This window comes from Amblyraja radiata, chromosome 35 (assembly GCF_010909765.2).
Source record: "Amblyraja radiata isolate CabotCenter1 chromosome 35, sAmbRad1.1.pri, whole genome shotgun sequence".
Classification (NCBI taxonomy): Eukaryota; Metazoa; Chordata; class Chondrichthyes; order Rajiformes; family Rajidae; genus Amblyraja; species Amblyraja radiata.
In genome coordinates this window covers 7,533,006-7,547,350 of record NC_045990.1, presented here as the reverse complement: position 1 = coordinate 7,547,350, position 14,345 = coordinate 7,533,006, and the positions used below count along the sequence as shown (strand labels likewise).

At 48.5% G+C, this 14,345-nt stretch overlaps 1 protein-coding gene across 1 annotated transcript in view; it reads left to right on the top strand.

The window, feature by feature from the left end:
* Nucleotides 1-12,679, top strand: part of trip10 (thyroid hormone receptor interactor 10) — a 101,143-nt gene extending 88,464 nt beyond the window's left edge. Inside the window, exons 10-14 of the mRNA XM_033012249.1 lie at nt 5,289-5,398; nt 7,182-7,314; nt 8,789-8,910; nt 10,176-10,336; nt 11,284-12,679. Of these exons, the coding sequence (XP_032868140.1) occupies nt 5,289-5,398; nt 7,182-7,314; nt 8,789-8,910; nt 10,176-10,336; nt 11,284-11,438 (681 nt within the window). The 3' untranslated portion in view covers nt 11,439-12,679. The remainder of the gene's footprint in view (nt 1-5,288; nt 5,399-7,181; nt 7,315-8,788; nt 8,911-10,175; nt 10,337-11,283) is intronic.
* Nucleotides 12,680-14,345: the final 1,666 nt, after the last annotated feature.

Below are 14,345 nucleotides of genomic sequence, written 5' to 3'. Positions count from 1 at the left end.
CTTGACTACGGGTGCTGTCTGTACGGAGTGTGTACGTTCTCCCCGTGACCGAGTGGGTATTCTCCAGGTGCTCCGGTTTCCTCCCACATTCCAAAGACGTACAGGTTTGTAGGTTAATTGGCTTCAGTTATAAATTGTCCCCAGTGTATAGGACAGTGCTTGTGTACGGGGATCGCTGGTGGGCGTGGACTCGGTGGGCCGAAGGACCTAGTTCCATGCTGTATCTCTAAACTAAACCCTTACTAATTAAACACATCAAAGTAAAAAGACAATCTGATGTACACTAAACCTACACTGGTCCAAAGATTGCTTTGAAATGTTCAGCTGGGAAGTTAGGAGAATGTCTCGACCCGAAACGTCACCTATTCCTTTTCTCCAGAGATGCTGTCTGACCCACTGAGTTACTCCAGCTTTTTGTGTCTTATTTTAAGTTCGGAAAATAGACTGCTAGGAAATATTTAAAGTGAGGGCTAGCACACATTCAATGGGCCTAAAGGCCTCCTCCTGTGCCATAGAGAAACAAACGTATGTATTCACATCCACTTAAAGAGCATACAATCTTCTCTGGGTTAATTCGGTACATATCTTTTTAATTAGAAGATTCTTTCCAGCCATATCTTGGGATATCCTTTTAAGTGTTTTGATTAGGTTAGAAAGGAATTTTGTGCAATGGTGAATAGGAAATGATTCGGTCCATTGGAATTCTAAGCATGCTCAGAGATGATCTCGAAGTGTGCTGTAAAATCTGACCATTTATGTAATTGTTGGATGGTTTTGTTTTTCTTTTTTAAAAAAAAGCGATTTTGGGTCAAGGAATTGGAGGGTGGGGAGGGAGGGGGTGGGGAAGGTACTGATGTGTCACCAGCTTCAGTGCACCGTGTCATGAAATCTGGCAGGCAGGCTTTAGGACCACGTGGAAGAACGTCATGCTATTCTCCTCGCGCTCCCCGTTTCCTGCCAGATGTCATATGTCTGGGTTTATGACTAAAATCCAAAAAAAAAGAGAGAGAATAGATATCGTTCCTGTGCAACTAACTATGCAGCCGAACCAGTTTGCAGTGATGTATTACAAAGAAAGGGCTGACAATTCCACTCTCAGCTGGCGGTTTCAAGTTGCCCCCGAGGTTGAAACTTGCATTCTTGGCTTTTATAAACAGGCTGGGATAAACAGCAAGGAAGTTATGTAAGACGTGGCCTGTAGAAGGGTCTCGGCCCGAAACGTCGCCTATTTCCTTCGCTCCATAGATGCTGCCTCACCCGCTGAGTTTCCCCGGCATGTAAAAGTTATGTAAAAGCTTTTATGAATCTGATTTGGCCACTCCTAAGGACTATGTGCTCCTGTGACAAGGGACACTGTTCAGCCCATTGATAGTTGTGGCTTCCTGTCAAAGCAATCCCTCAAGTCCCGTTCCCTCCTCTGATTTTCCCACAACCTATTCAGTGTCTCAGCTGCCGATGAACTTCATCTTCCTACACCAGGGTTCATTTATAGAGGCCATGTAACTTCACACCAGCAGCCAGCTCTCTATCACCTCCTCATACCTACATGTTGAATATGGCCCCATAGACGATGTCGAGACCCTCCTCTCTCTCGGCCTTCTTTCCAGCACCCCCTACGATCAACCTGAAGAAGGGTCCCGACCCGAAACGTCATTGATCCATGTTCTCCGGGGATGCTGTCTGACCCGCTGAGTTACTCCAGAATTTGGTGCCAATCTTTAGTTTGCATCTGAAGTTCCTTGTTACTACTAAGTTTTGGGGAAACTTCCAGAGGAAACTCCACACGGTTGCAGGGAGAGCGTGCAAATGGAAGACAGACAGGGACGCAGGTCAGGATCGAACCCTGGATTTGCGTGCAACAAGGTTGCAGGTCCACCTGCCGCGCCCCTCAGCTTGGCTGCAGGGAATGACCAGAAAGCTGCATTTTGCATTGAGAATCAAATACAGTTTGCCAAATACGGTGTCAAATACAGTTAGTACAACCAACTTCATTGCTTGGGGCATTGAGTATCAGGAAGTCATCTTGCAGGTACACAAAAATGCTGGAGAAACTCAGCGGGTGCAGCAGCATCTATGGAGCGAAGGAAATAGGCGACGTTTCGGGCCGAAACCCTTCTTCAGACTGATAGGGGGTGGGGGGGGGGGAGAAGGAATGAAAAAGGGGAGGAGGAGGAGCCCGAGGGCGGGGGGATGGGAGGAGACAGCTCGAGGGTTAAGGAAGGGGAGGAGACAGCAAGGGCTAGCAAAATTGGGAGAATTCAATGTTCATGCCCGCCGGCTGCAGGCTACCCAGGCGGAATATGAGGTGCTATTCCTCCAATTTCCGGTGTTGCTCACTCTGGCAATGGAGGAGGCCCAGGACAGAGAGGTCGGATTGGGAATGGGAGGGGGAGTTGAAGTGCTGAGCCACCGGGAGTTCAGGTAGGTTCTTGCGGACTGAGCGGAGGTGTTCGGCGAAACGATCGCCCAACCTCCGCTTGGTCATCTTGCAGCTTGACAGGACTTTGGTGAGGCTGCATTTAGAGTATTGTGTGCAGTTCTGGTCACCCCATTGCATGAAGCATGTGGAGGATCTGGAAAAGGTTTACCAGAAGGATGTTTGGATTAAGGGGTACAATCTACAGGCAGAGGTTGAACAGACTTGGATTGTTTTCTCTGGAACACCAGAGGCTGAAGGAAGACCAGATAGAATGATATACAATTGTAAGAAGCATAAATAAGATAGACAGTTAGAACCTGTTTCCCAGGATGGAAATGTCAAATACCAGAGGGGATAGCTCTTAGCTAAGAAGGGTAAAGTTGAAAGGAGATTATGTGGGGCATATTCTTTTTAATATAGATGATGAGGTTCTCTGGAGAGGCGGAATGGGTGACGTTTCGGGTTGAGACCCTTCTTCAGACACTGAACTTGGTGGGTCGGCCAGATTCAATGGAGGCAGAGGGATGGTCTGACTTGACTGTGGTGCTCTGCTAATCAATGTCACCTCACACTCATTAGCCTGGTTTAGGTGGAGATATAATGGGAGTGTACGTAACACGCCCAATACTGCTTCAGCAAAGCACACGGTGCTGAAGGAAGTTAGCGTGTCACACAGCATCAGTGGAGGGAACATATTGGGTCGGGACCCCACTCTGAAGAAGGGTCCCCATCCAAAACATCACTCATCTATTGCCTCCCCAAATGCTGCTTGACCCGCTGAGTTCTTCCAGCACTTCTTCCAGTTTACCTCAAGACTCCAACACCTGCAGTCCTTGTGCTTGCTGGTTCTAGCAAGATGTGTCCAAACTAAAACAAAGATCCTAAAAATTAAATTAGTTTTAAACAGCCTGTTGTTTTCATGTCTTTAACAACACGATATCCATTGTTCTCTGTGGTGAAGGGGCGCATTGTCTGATGGTGAGTCTTGTAGATGTGTGCGTTGCTCAGTGCTGCCGCCTGCTGGCAAGCAAAGTTCTTTTGATCATTTTCCTGTGGGTTCTTAACTCCTCATGTGACCCACACACACACACACACACACCCAGTGCTGGGAGGGATACAGGAATGACGACTTACCCAACTCTGAGCTGACCTGAGTTTCAATCTTAAATTTCAATCCGTGCAGAACTCCTGTTTCCCAAAACCGCAGATGGTCATTAGCACGTAGGTAGGAGCTGCGGATGCTGGTTTCAACCAGAGATAGACACAAAAAGCTGGAGTAACTCAGCGGGTCAGACAGCATCTCCGGAGAAAAGGAATAGTTGATGCTGCCTGACCCGCTGAGTTACTCCAGCTTTTTCTGTCTACTCCTGGTCTTTTTGACTAACTTATTTCGTAAAAGTGCTCATTAGATTTTAGGCTGTGAAGACAGATCAGTGGATTTTAACTTTGCTCTCAGTGCTAGTTTGTGTGAATTCCACTGTTGGGCTGGATAAGGAAGTGAAGTTGGGCAGGAGTATGATGAGCTTCGTTGTTGGATAGGAATTACTGGTGTTTATGGAATCCTTTACATTGCACAAAGGTGAGGCGCCTTTGGAGTCCAATTCTTTTACATTCTGTAAAAGTCTAAAGGACGTGAGGGTGGACGGGGCCTGGAGGTGCTGCTAGATACAATACTGGCTTTCAGATAGGTATGTGGATAAGCAGGGAAGTCCATGTGGTTCATTGCAGGCAGAGCAGGTGTGTTTATCTTATGTTTGGCATAGACATTGTGGGCTGAAGCACTTGTATAAGTGCTGTAACGTTCTATTTCGGGATATAGCTGATTCAACAACCCAGGCATGAATAAGTTATGAAACAAAGCCTCTTGAATTTGAAGATTTTCCTGGAAAATAATGCAGGAATGGGTCTTAAATTGAACGGCAATTTTGAGAAGCAATTGGCATGATGAACACAGCACTGTGTAAATCGACAGAAAACATTTGTGCTTCACTTGCCCAGGGGAGTCATGGTGAGTTAGGCAGTCCAATTCCGACTGGACACAAAGGGAACTGCAGAAGCTGGAATCTTGAGGAAAGCACAAAGTGCTGGAGGAACTCAGTGGGTCAGGCAGCATCTGGGAATGGACTGATGACGTTTTGGATCAGAACTCTACTTCAGACTGATCGCAGTAGGGGTAGGAAAGCTGGGAAAGAGAGTTGGGGATCGGGACAAAGTCAGGCAAGTGATATGTGTAGGAAGGAACTGCTGGTTTACACCGGTGATAGACACAAAATGCTGGAGTAACTCAGCGGGACAGGCAGCATCTCTGGAGAGAAGGAATGGGTGATGCTTCGGGTTGAGACCCCTCTTCAGACAAAGGGCCTCGTCCTGAAACGTCGCCCATTCCTTCTCTCCAGAGATGCTGCCTGTCCCACTGAGTTACTCCAGTGTTTGCTGTCTATCTTCAGGCAAGTGATAGGTGGATACAGGGGAGGTTGGGGGGGGGGTTGACTGGCAGATAGATGGAGTTGCGACTACAGTTAAACGGCTGCATAAAACACATGTCAAAGGGAGGGAGGTAATTACCTCTGGAATGGAATTAACATCTCCTGTCCCATTCTACCCCCATTGAGTTAGATATGGCTCTTAGGGCTAACGGAATCAAGGGATATGGGGAAAAAGCAGGAACGGGGTACTGATGTTGGATGATCAGCCATGATCATATTGAATGGTGGTGCTGATTCGAAGGGCCGAATGGCCTACTCCTGGAAGTTTCTAATTCCCATTCATTCCTAACCCCCCCCCCCCCCCCATTCCACCCTCCCCTTCGCTCATTTGCCTTTGACCTTCCCCACAGTCCCCGTCACTAACCTGGTCTTGCTCCCTACAGCTGGCAGTGTCTGAAGACTTCAGTCACCTCCCACCCGAACAGCGCAGGAAGAAACTTCAGCAGAAAATCGATGACCTGAACAGGGAATTGCAGAAACAAGTTGACCAGAGGTAACTGTGGTATATTTTGGGGGAACATAAAACTGGACCGATTTACCATCTTTAAATGAAGCAGTCTGAAGAAGGGACCCTGTGTGTAGGAAGGAACTGCAGATGCTGGTTTATGCCCTATATAGACACAACATGCCGGAGTAACTCAGCGGAGATGTTGGGGAAGTCCAGAACAAGGGGTCACAGTTTAAGGATAAGGGGGAAATCTTTTAGGACCGAGATGAGAAAAACATTTTTCACACAGAGGGTGGTGAATCTGTGGAATTCTCTGCCACAGAAGGTAGTTGAGGCCAGTTCATTGGCTATATTTAAGAGGGAGTTAGATGTGGCCGTTGTGGCTAAGGGGACCAGGGGTATGGAGAGAAGGCAGGTACAGGATACTGAGTTGGATGATCAGCCATGATCATATTGAATGGCGGTGCAGGCTCGAAGGGCCGAAAAGCCTACTCCTGCACCTATTTTCTATGTTTCTATGTAACCCTGGTTTCTGGTGCTATGAGGCAGCATCTCTACCGCTGTAGTGTGGCCCAAAATTTGGAGTCGATTATTGTCAGCAATAGCAAGAGACTAATTCATTGCTGCAATTGATGAATAACAATGTTTTGACATCAGTAACCTTATGTCTTGTATAAACATCTTTTCAATTATCTTTCGCTATTTGAAAGCTCTTGCCTTAAGAGGAAGTATTGGCCTGTGTACTACGTTCCACCCCCTCTCTGTTACAAACACTCACACTCCTACCTTGCAACAGGTTTAAGTCCGGGAGACACAATCTAGGCAGACGGCCAAATCCTCCCCCCTCTGGAACATACTATCTCTTTCCCCGGCCTCCCTCTCTAGAAGCAAACTGTTCCCTCTCTGAAACAAGAGTCAGACTGTCAGACTGTTGTAGAAACAGATACACGGTCTCCTTCCCTGTGGAAGGGCGACAGACAGACTGGTCCCATTTCTGTCCTGCTGATATAGACACAGGGATACATCCCCTTCCTCGGTAGAGATGCAGACGTCCTTCTCCATGTCCTGGTCTGGATTAATTAACTAAGTTGACAATAGTCCCCATGCTTGGGAAGGCAATGAACCAGGCACAGTTTGCAGTCTGCAGAAGGGTCTCGACCTGAAACGTCACCTATTCCTTTTCTCCAGAGATGCTGCCTGACCCGCTGAGTTACTCCAGTATTCTGTGTCTATCTCTGGTGGCTTTGTGGGTGTTTGACCGACTGACAGGGTCAGGCTAGGCAGTGATGCTCACTCACTCTGCCTTTGGACACCTTAGTTTGGAGATACAGCGTGGAAATAGGCCCTTCGGCCCATCAAGCCCGCGCCGACCAGCGATCCCCGCACATTAACACCATCCTACACCCACCAGGGGCAATTTTGACACTTATACCAAGCCAATTAACCTACAAACCTGTAGGTCTTTGGAGTGTGGGAGGAATCCGAAAGTCTCGGAGGAAACTCATGGGGAGAACGTACAAACTCCGTACAGACAGTACCCGTAGTCGGGGTGGAACCCGGGCCTCCGGCGCTACATTCGCTGTAAGGCAGCAACTCTACCGCTGTGCCACCGTGACCGGCCAAACTTGACATTCATTATTTACACAGAACATAGAACATGTGCATATATGACTTGGCAGATCAATTTCCTTCCTGGGATAAAGTTCTATCGCATCATATGATGGAGAGTCTGCTGCTCTATATACCTGGGCTGTACGGACGGGACTTGGCTCTCTGCAGCTGAACCGGGGACCCAAGGGTTAAATTGCATCTTGTCTCGTTCTTGCAGGGAAGCTCTGGATAAAATGAAAGATGTTTACCAGCGGAACCCACAGATGGGAGATCCAAATAGCCTTGAGCCCAGGATAATAGAGACTAACCAGCATATCGACAGACTGCATCACGAGCTGCAGAAATACGAGGTAGGGTCCAAGCACCAAAGACCCGGGAAACTCTGCATCACTTCCCAAAAAACACTTGCAGCAATGTACGGCTAACTCCACCTTGGAAGAGCAATGAGATAATATTGCAATTTTGGTTTATTAATGTTGTACGGGAAATAAATATTGGCCAGGGAACCATGGAGAATTATTAGTCTCTCCTTCAAGACAGAACCTTGGAACTATTCACATCGATCTGTGCATCGATCTCTACTGAAAGGCAACTCTTCCACCATAAGACCATCAGAGCCACCTAGGCCATTTAGCCCATCGAGTCTACTCTGCCTTGCAGACAGGGTCAGGCTGGGTATGTAAGTGGCATTGTGGTCGAGATTGAGGCGGGGGAGATGGGACGTTGGAGCTGGGGAGTTAAAAGCCAGGATCGGATTACATGCAGCAGCAGAGGAATAAGGGAACGCAATTAATGCACAGATTTATTCTTCATTCCTGGCATCTGAAGGTCACATTTTCCATCCATCGCCCCTGAATGGAAGAGATAGTTACACAGACTGCGTGAGGTTGGCAGAATCCCTGGGTATAAAATGGTACAAAGGCTTTGTGAGAATTGCTCTATTGTGCATTGTGTGGAGCCCAGCCTGTCAATAAATCTTTATTACCAGACCTGAACATAGGTCACATTTAGTTAAGCTTCGAGATAGAGCATGGAAACGGGCCCTTCGGTCCACCGAGCCTGTACCGACCAGCGATCACCCGTACACTAGTTCTACCCTACACCCTAGTGACAATTTACAAAGGTCCACTATCCTACAATCCTGCACGTCTTTGGAACTCGGGAGGAAACCGGAGCACCCGGAGGAAACCCACGCGGTCACAGGGAGAACGTACAAACTCCATACAGACAGCACCCGTAGTCAGGATTGAACCCGGATCTCAGGCTCTGTAATAGCCCTGTCCCACACGGTACGAGTTCATTCCAAGAGTTCTCCCGAGTTTGCCCTGATTCGAACTCGGCGATTTACGGTAATGGCCGCTCGTCGGTACGCGGGGCTCTCGTGGACATTTTTCAACCTGTTGAAAAATCTTCACGAGTCTTCCCGTGCTTACCTGCCATTAGCGAGTCTTCCCGAGTACCTGCCGTTAGCGTTACGAGCCGCTAAGAGACGTCCCCGAGCTCCGACGTACCCGCTACGTTCATTCTCCGTGCTTACCGCGAGTTTGATTTTATTTAAACTCGGGAGAGCGCTTGGAATGAACTCGTACCGTGGGACAGGGCTTCAAGGCAACAACTCTACCGCTGTGCAGTCCCACACGGTGAAGAGAGGATGGCCAATGGAAAGGGAAGGGCCCCAGTTGTGGAATGTGGAGGGAGCAAGGAAGGGGAGACATCGAAGGGTGGGGGGGGGGGGGGGGGGGGGGGTGGGAGTGGGGGGGAGGCTCGGATGCCCCGCTGAGAGGGAAACGTTGACTTACAGTAAATCGCTTGTTCTTTTCCAAGTCCTGGCTGACGGACGCCGAAGGGAAAGTTGTTTCGCGAAGTGACAGCAGTGTACAATGCAACCCGCACTGCGATCAGTCGCCCTCCCTCAACAACAACAACGGCTCACACGACAAAGGGAGGTGAGTGGGCTCTTTTTTGTGTATCAAAAATAATTTATTTGATTACGAACACGATACACCCACCACCATGTTACAAAATCACCAAACTATTCAGACATTAAATTCCATACGACTATGTTACAATTAACGCCACCTTCTCTAACACCACCCCGACGTAACCCCGGTAAAGGGGCAAGCATCCGGCTCGGGCAGAGCCCTCTTCCGCCTGGTGCCGTGACTCGGCGATGGCCAGCTTGGCCAGGCCTAGGAGCAACCCAACCTGGGCATCTTCAGCCCTGCCCACTCCCTAGATCCCGTCACCAGTCCTTCGGTCGCTGACAGCCGAGCCATTCCTCGCTCTACGGACCCTAGGTGGAGTTGCTCCTTGCCCTCCGGACCCTGGCTACAAGGGGCACTCTACTGCTCCCTTGTGAGTGGGCTCCTTGCTGGATCTCTCTATTGTAATGAAGCTTCAACTACACTGGGATCTCAGCCTGGGCAAGTCTGCTGGATCAGTGCTGCAGGGGACAATGACAATGCTTATGAAACATTCGGATTGGTAGATGAATCGGAAAAGTTTGGAGAGAATTTGGGCTAAATGTAGGCAAATTGGATTGGCTTCTGGGTCGATAGGCATCTGGGTCGATGTGGCTGAGTTTTGCCAAAGGGCTAGATGCATCCTCTATAACTCTGAATTTAACTCTGACTTTGAATCGCATGATCAAGGTGAATGTGCCACCAGTGAAATCACAGCTAATATCTAAAGAATGAAGACACATGTGGCACGGTGGCACAGCGGTAGGGTTGCTGCCCTACAGCACCAGAGACGCCGGTTCGATCCCGACTACGGCTGCTGTCTGTACGGAGTTTGTACGTTCTCTCCGTGACAGCGTGGGTTTTCTCTGAGACCTTTGCTTTCCTCCCACACTCCAAAAATGTACAGGTTTCTAGGTTAGATGCCTTGTATTTGTATACTTGCTCTCAGTGTAAATTGTCCCTAGTGTGCGTAGGCTCGTGTTAATCGCTGGTCGGCACGGACTCATTGGGCCAAAGGGCCTGTTTCCGCGCTGTATCTCTAAACTAAACGGAGCTAAACAACAACCTGCGGATGCTGCATCAGGCTCTCGTGCACGGGTTGACCCGAAGCGTTGACCATTTCTCTCCCTCCACGGATGCCGCTGAGCTGGCTGAGTTTCTCCAGCAGATTTTGGTTTGCCAAGAATGCAGGTTGATTTCAAAAGATCAGGTATTTGTCAATTGATTTGTTTCTCCATCTCTTAAACCAGTCCGGATACAACCTACTCCGATGATAGTGGGCAGGAGCCATTGCAGGAGCCATTGCAGGACCCATTGCCACAGCCTCCACCCCTCTCAGAGTTCGATGATTTTGAAGTGGATGATATCATTCATCCAATTGGAAAATCAACTGCCATGTATCCATTTGACGGTAAGCTTAGGGAAGATCAGCTTTGTGTGTGTTTGTGTGTGCTGAGAGTGTGCGTGTCTGTGTCTGTGTGTGTGTGTGTGTGTGTGTGTGTGTGTGTGTGTGTGTGTGTGCTGAGAATGTGCGTGTCTGTGTGTGTGTGTGTGTGTGTGCTGAGAATGTGCGTGTCTGTGTGTGTGTGTGTGTGTGTGCTGAGAATGTGCGTGTCTGTGTGTGTGTGTGTGCTGAGAATGTGTGTGTGTGACAAAGAGCATTCACTTTATACATGCCCCTCATAATCTTGCACCCCTCAGCCTCCTACAGTCCAAAGAAAAATATCTGAATTTATTAAACCTTTCCCGAAAATTCATCCAGGTAATATCTTCTTTAGTCAGAGGGTGGTTAATCTGTGGAACTCATTGCCACAGAGGGCTGTGAAGGCCAAGTCAGTGGATGTTTTTAAGGCAGAGATAGACAAATTCTTGATTGCAATGGGCGTCAAGGGTTACGGGGAGAAGGCAGGAAAATGGGATTAGGAGGCAGAGATCAGCCATGATTGAATGGCGGGGTGGACTCGATGGGCCAAATGGCCTAATTCTGCTCCTATAACTTGTAGCTTGTGAACCCTTTTGCACCCTTTTCCTACGGAAGAAACCCATGCGATCACAGAGAACCTGTGCGTGTGTGTGTGTACACGTTCGTGTGTGTGTACGTTTGTGTGTGTGTGTGTACACATTTGTGTGTGTGTACGTTTGTGTGTGCGCACGTGTGTGTTGTGTACGTGCGTGAGTGCGCGTACGTGTGTACATGCGTGTGTATATACGTGCGTGTGCGTGTCTGTGTGTACATACATGCGTGTGTATGTGTGTGCATGCCTGCATGTGTGTGCGCACGTACATGTACGTGTGTGTACGTGTACATACGTGGCATTGAAGGACCTTGTGAGTCAAGAGCTGCTTTGATCCTTGCAGGCAACAGTGAAGGAACCATTGCGATGGCAGAAGGAGAAGTACTTCACCTGATTGAGGAGGACAAGGGGGACGGGTGGACTCGGGTCAGGCGGAACGACGGCGAGGAAGGCTACGTCCCCACGTCCTACGTGAAGGTCTCCATCGGCGGCATGTGAGGCGACTGGTGCCGGTGACTGTGGGACTTGCCCTCAGGTTCAGGGTGGCTCGCTCTCCATCCTTGAACTCCATCCTGACGGAGCCTTCTCTGGGACAGACAGCTCCGTGGAAAAGTGGGAGAGGGACGAGGGTTACCTGACCATTACTGGTCCTCACATTGGAAACAAAATCCTGAGAGTTATTTAGTTGCATTTGTAATATCTTCAGCACATAATTAGGACAGCATTTCTGATCTTTCAGTTCACTGTAGGAAGACTGCCTTGTGCTGGTACAGTAAATCCTGTTCTAATGTACATATTGTGTAGGAATAATTGTATCTAGGGGTGAGCTCCTGACTTTTAATTGCAGATCACTGACGCCATTCTTTTATATAGATATTTTACATAGACTATCCATTTCTATTATGCAAATAGAAATCCTTTGTATGGGTTGGAGCCACTCAGAGCATAGTCTGGAGTGTGTGTGAAGCTATGAGGCGCTCAGATGAAATGCCTCCTGGGACAGGAAACTTGGCTTCCTAAAGCATCGCGTTACCACGGGCAACAAGGCCGCGTTCGAGGAGTGGAGCGGCCATTTTGAAAAGCAGATGGGCACAAAATTGGCTGTGGCGCCCACAATGTGAATGGACTGCTGGAATGTAATCAATAGAGGGGAGTTATTGCATGGGGGAGGGACTCCGAAATGAGGCACGCAGCCCAGAAATGCTTTAGAAGGTGGGGCTGTTGCTCAACAATACTTGCAACTAGTTTAGGCCGTGGATTCTGGAGGAATCTGGAGTCAAGTATGGGGGGGTTCTCTCTGGAGATTTCAAGTTGCGGGCAGCAGTCTTGTTTTGGCTTGGATGGTTATATCTGTTTGTGCAATCATTCGGAGTCAACTTCATTAAAATTGAATGTCTGCCCAATTTATTGATATTTTCAGTGCATATTATCGAAATAAATCAATGAGTTGTTCTAAGTCGGAGGTGAATAGGAGGAGGACATTTTGAGCCCTGACACTAATTCTGCCGGGTCCTAACTCAAACAGTCCTGTTGGTTCTTCTGTGGTACTTGGTAAGCTGTCCAGAATGTAGTTTCTTTGTTAAATCGTGGCGGAAAATATATGGTCATGGAGCATTTATGATGTTGTAGAGACCTACATTGCGCTTCACATTACAATAGGACAGTAACCTGGTTGTTTTCCTGCACGGTTTTAATCCTGTAATAAAATGCTGTTCCAACTGAGGACTCCATGTCTAACAGCTCTTGTACATGTGCTGTGTTCTTGGTTGAGTTTAGAGATACAGTGTGGAACAGGCCCGTCGGCCCACTGAGTCCATTGAGCAACCGTTCACACTAGTTCTATGTTGTCACACTTTCACATCCTGCACTCTAGGGGCAATTTACAGACACGGATTAACCTACCAACCCGCACGTCTCTGGGATGTGGGAGGAAACTGGAGCACCCGGGGAAAACGCACGCGGTCACAGGGAGAACGCACAAGTTCCACACGGGGGCAGCGCCCGAGGTCGGGATCGAACCCGCTGTGAGGCAGCGGCTCTCTCCATCAGCTGCGCCCCACCCAGGAGAGATGAGCAAGATGGGCCACCTTGTTCTGCAGTAAAGGGCCGCATATCTGTGCTCTATGACTTGATGGTGACGGAATTACAAATCGGTTATGCTGTAAAATGATGGTGCAGTGACGTGGTCTGTCATGTGATGGCCCACTGCCTCATTAGTAGTTAGTGTATAATTGCCAGAGTGGGTCATAATGTACAGATAGTGCATTGTTATAAAGTACACCATGGAAACAGGCTCTTTGATCTAACTTGCCCATGCCAACCAAGATGCCCCATCTACATTAGACCCACAGTCCAGGATATAAATCTAGCATACCCTCCTAAACCTATGGAGTGCTGTTGATACACTGGATCATGGTACACTGTAATGGAGTGCCATTGGCAGATGTGTCCAGGGTTCAGGCACCAACTCTTTGCACCAAGGGCCATCTCAAATGATGGAGTCGGAGATGCTCTGCGCTTCCAATCCCCCCTGCTCTCTGAAACCTGTGTGTAGTGGCCGTACTTTCCAAACTAGGTGAGTACAGGCAGTGTTCTCTCAGCTCGAGATCTGCTCCAATACATAAACCCAACCGACCCATGGCCAAAACAAACCCAACTTGACCTACGGCCAAACTGATTGCCAGGCTTTGTCCTGCCCCCTTCGCTCTTCCCTGCCAGGCTTCAGGCTTTGCTTGCACCTCCTCTCTCCCAGCGCCCCCCCGCCCCCCCCCCCCCCGTACAATCTGTTTGAAGAAGGGTCCTGACCCGAAACATTACCTATCCATGTTCTCCAGGATGTCACCTGACCCACTGAGTTACTCTAGCACCTTGTGTCTTAATTGAAAAGTTCAGTTCAATGAAACAGTGCGGAAACAGGCCCTTCAGCCCACCGAATCCATGCCGACCAGCAATCCCCATTATACTAGCACACACCACACACTAGGGACAATTTTCCATTTTTACCAAAGCCAATTAATCTAAAAACCTGTAAGTTTTTCAGTGTGGGAGGAAACTGGAGCACTCGGAGTAAACCCACACGGGGAGAAGGTACGATCTCCGTACAGACAGCACCCATAGTCTGGATCGACCCAGGTCCAGACCCGACCCGACCGACGCCATTAAGGTGGCAACTCTACCGCTCCTGATCGATTGAAAATTAATGCTGGCGTGTGTTATTATTTGACCTATTTTATTATTTCATTCAGGGTTAATTAAAACTATTTTGCTTTCCTGACACGGTTTTTTGGTTCTCCTAATCAAAATGTGCCTTTGCTCAGACTGCCAAATGCTTCCCATCCAGTTTGCCATCACTGAAGATATAGGAATATCTGCTCCAGCGTTTATTGTCAGAGGGAGGTTTGACAC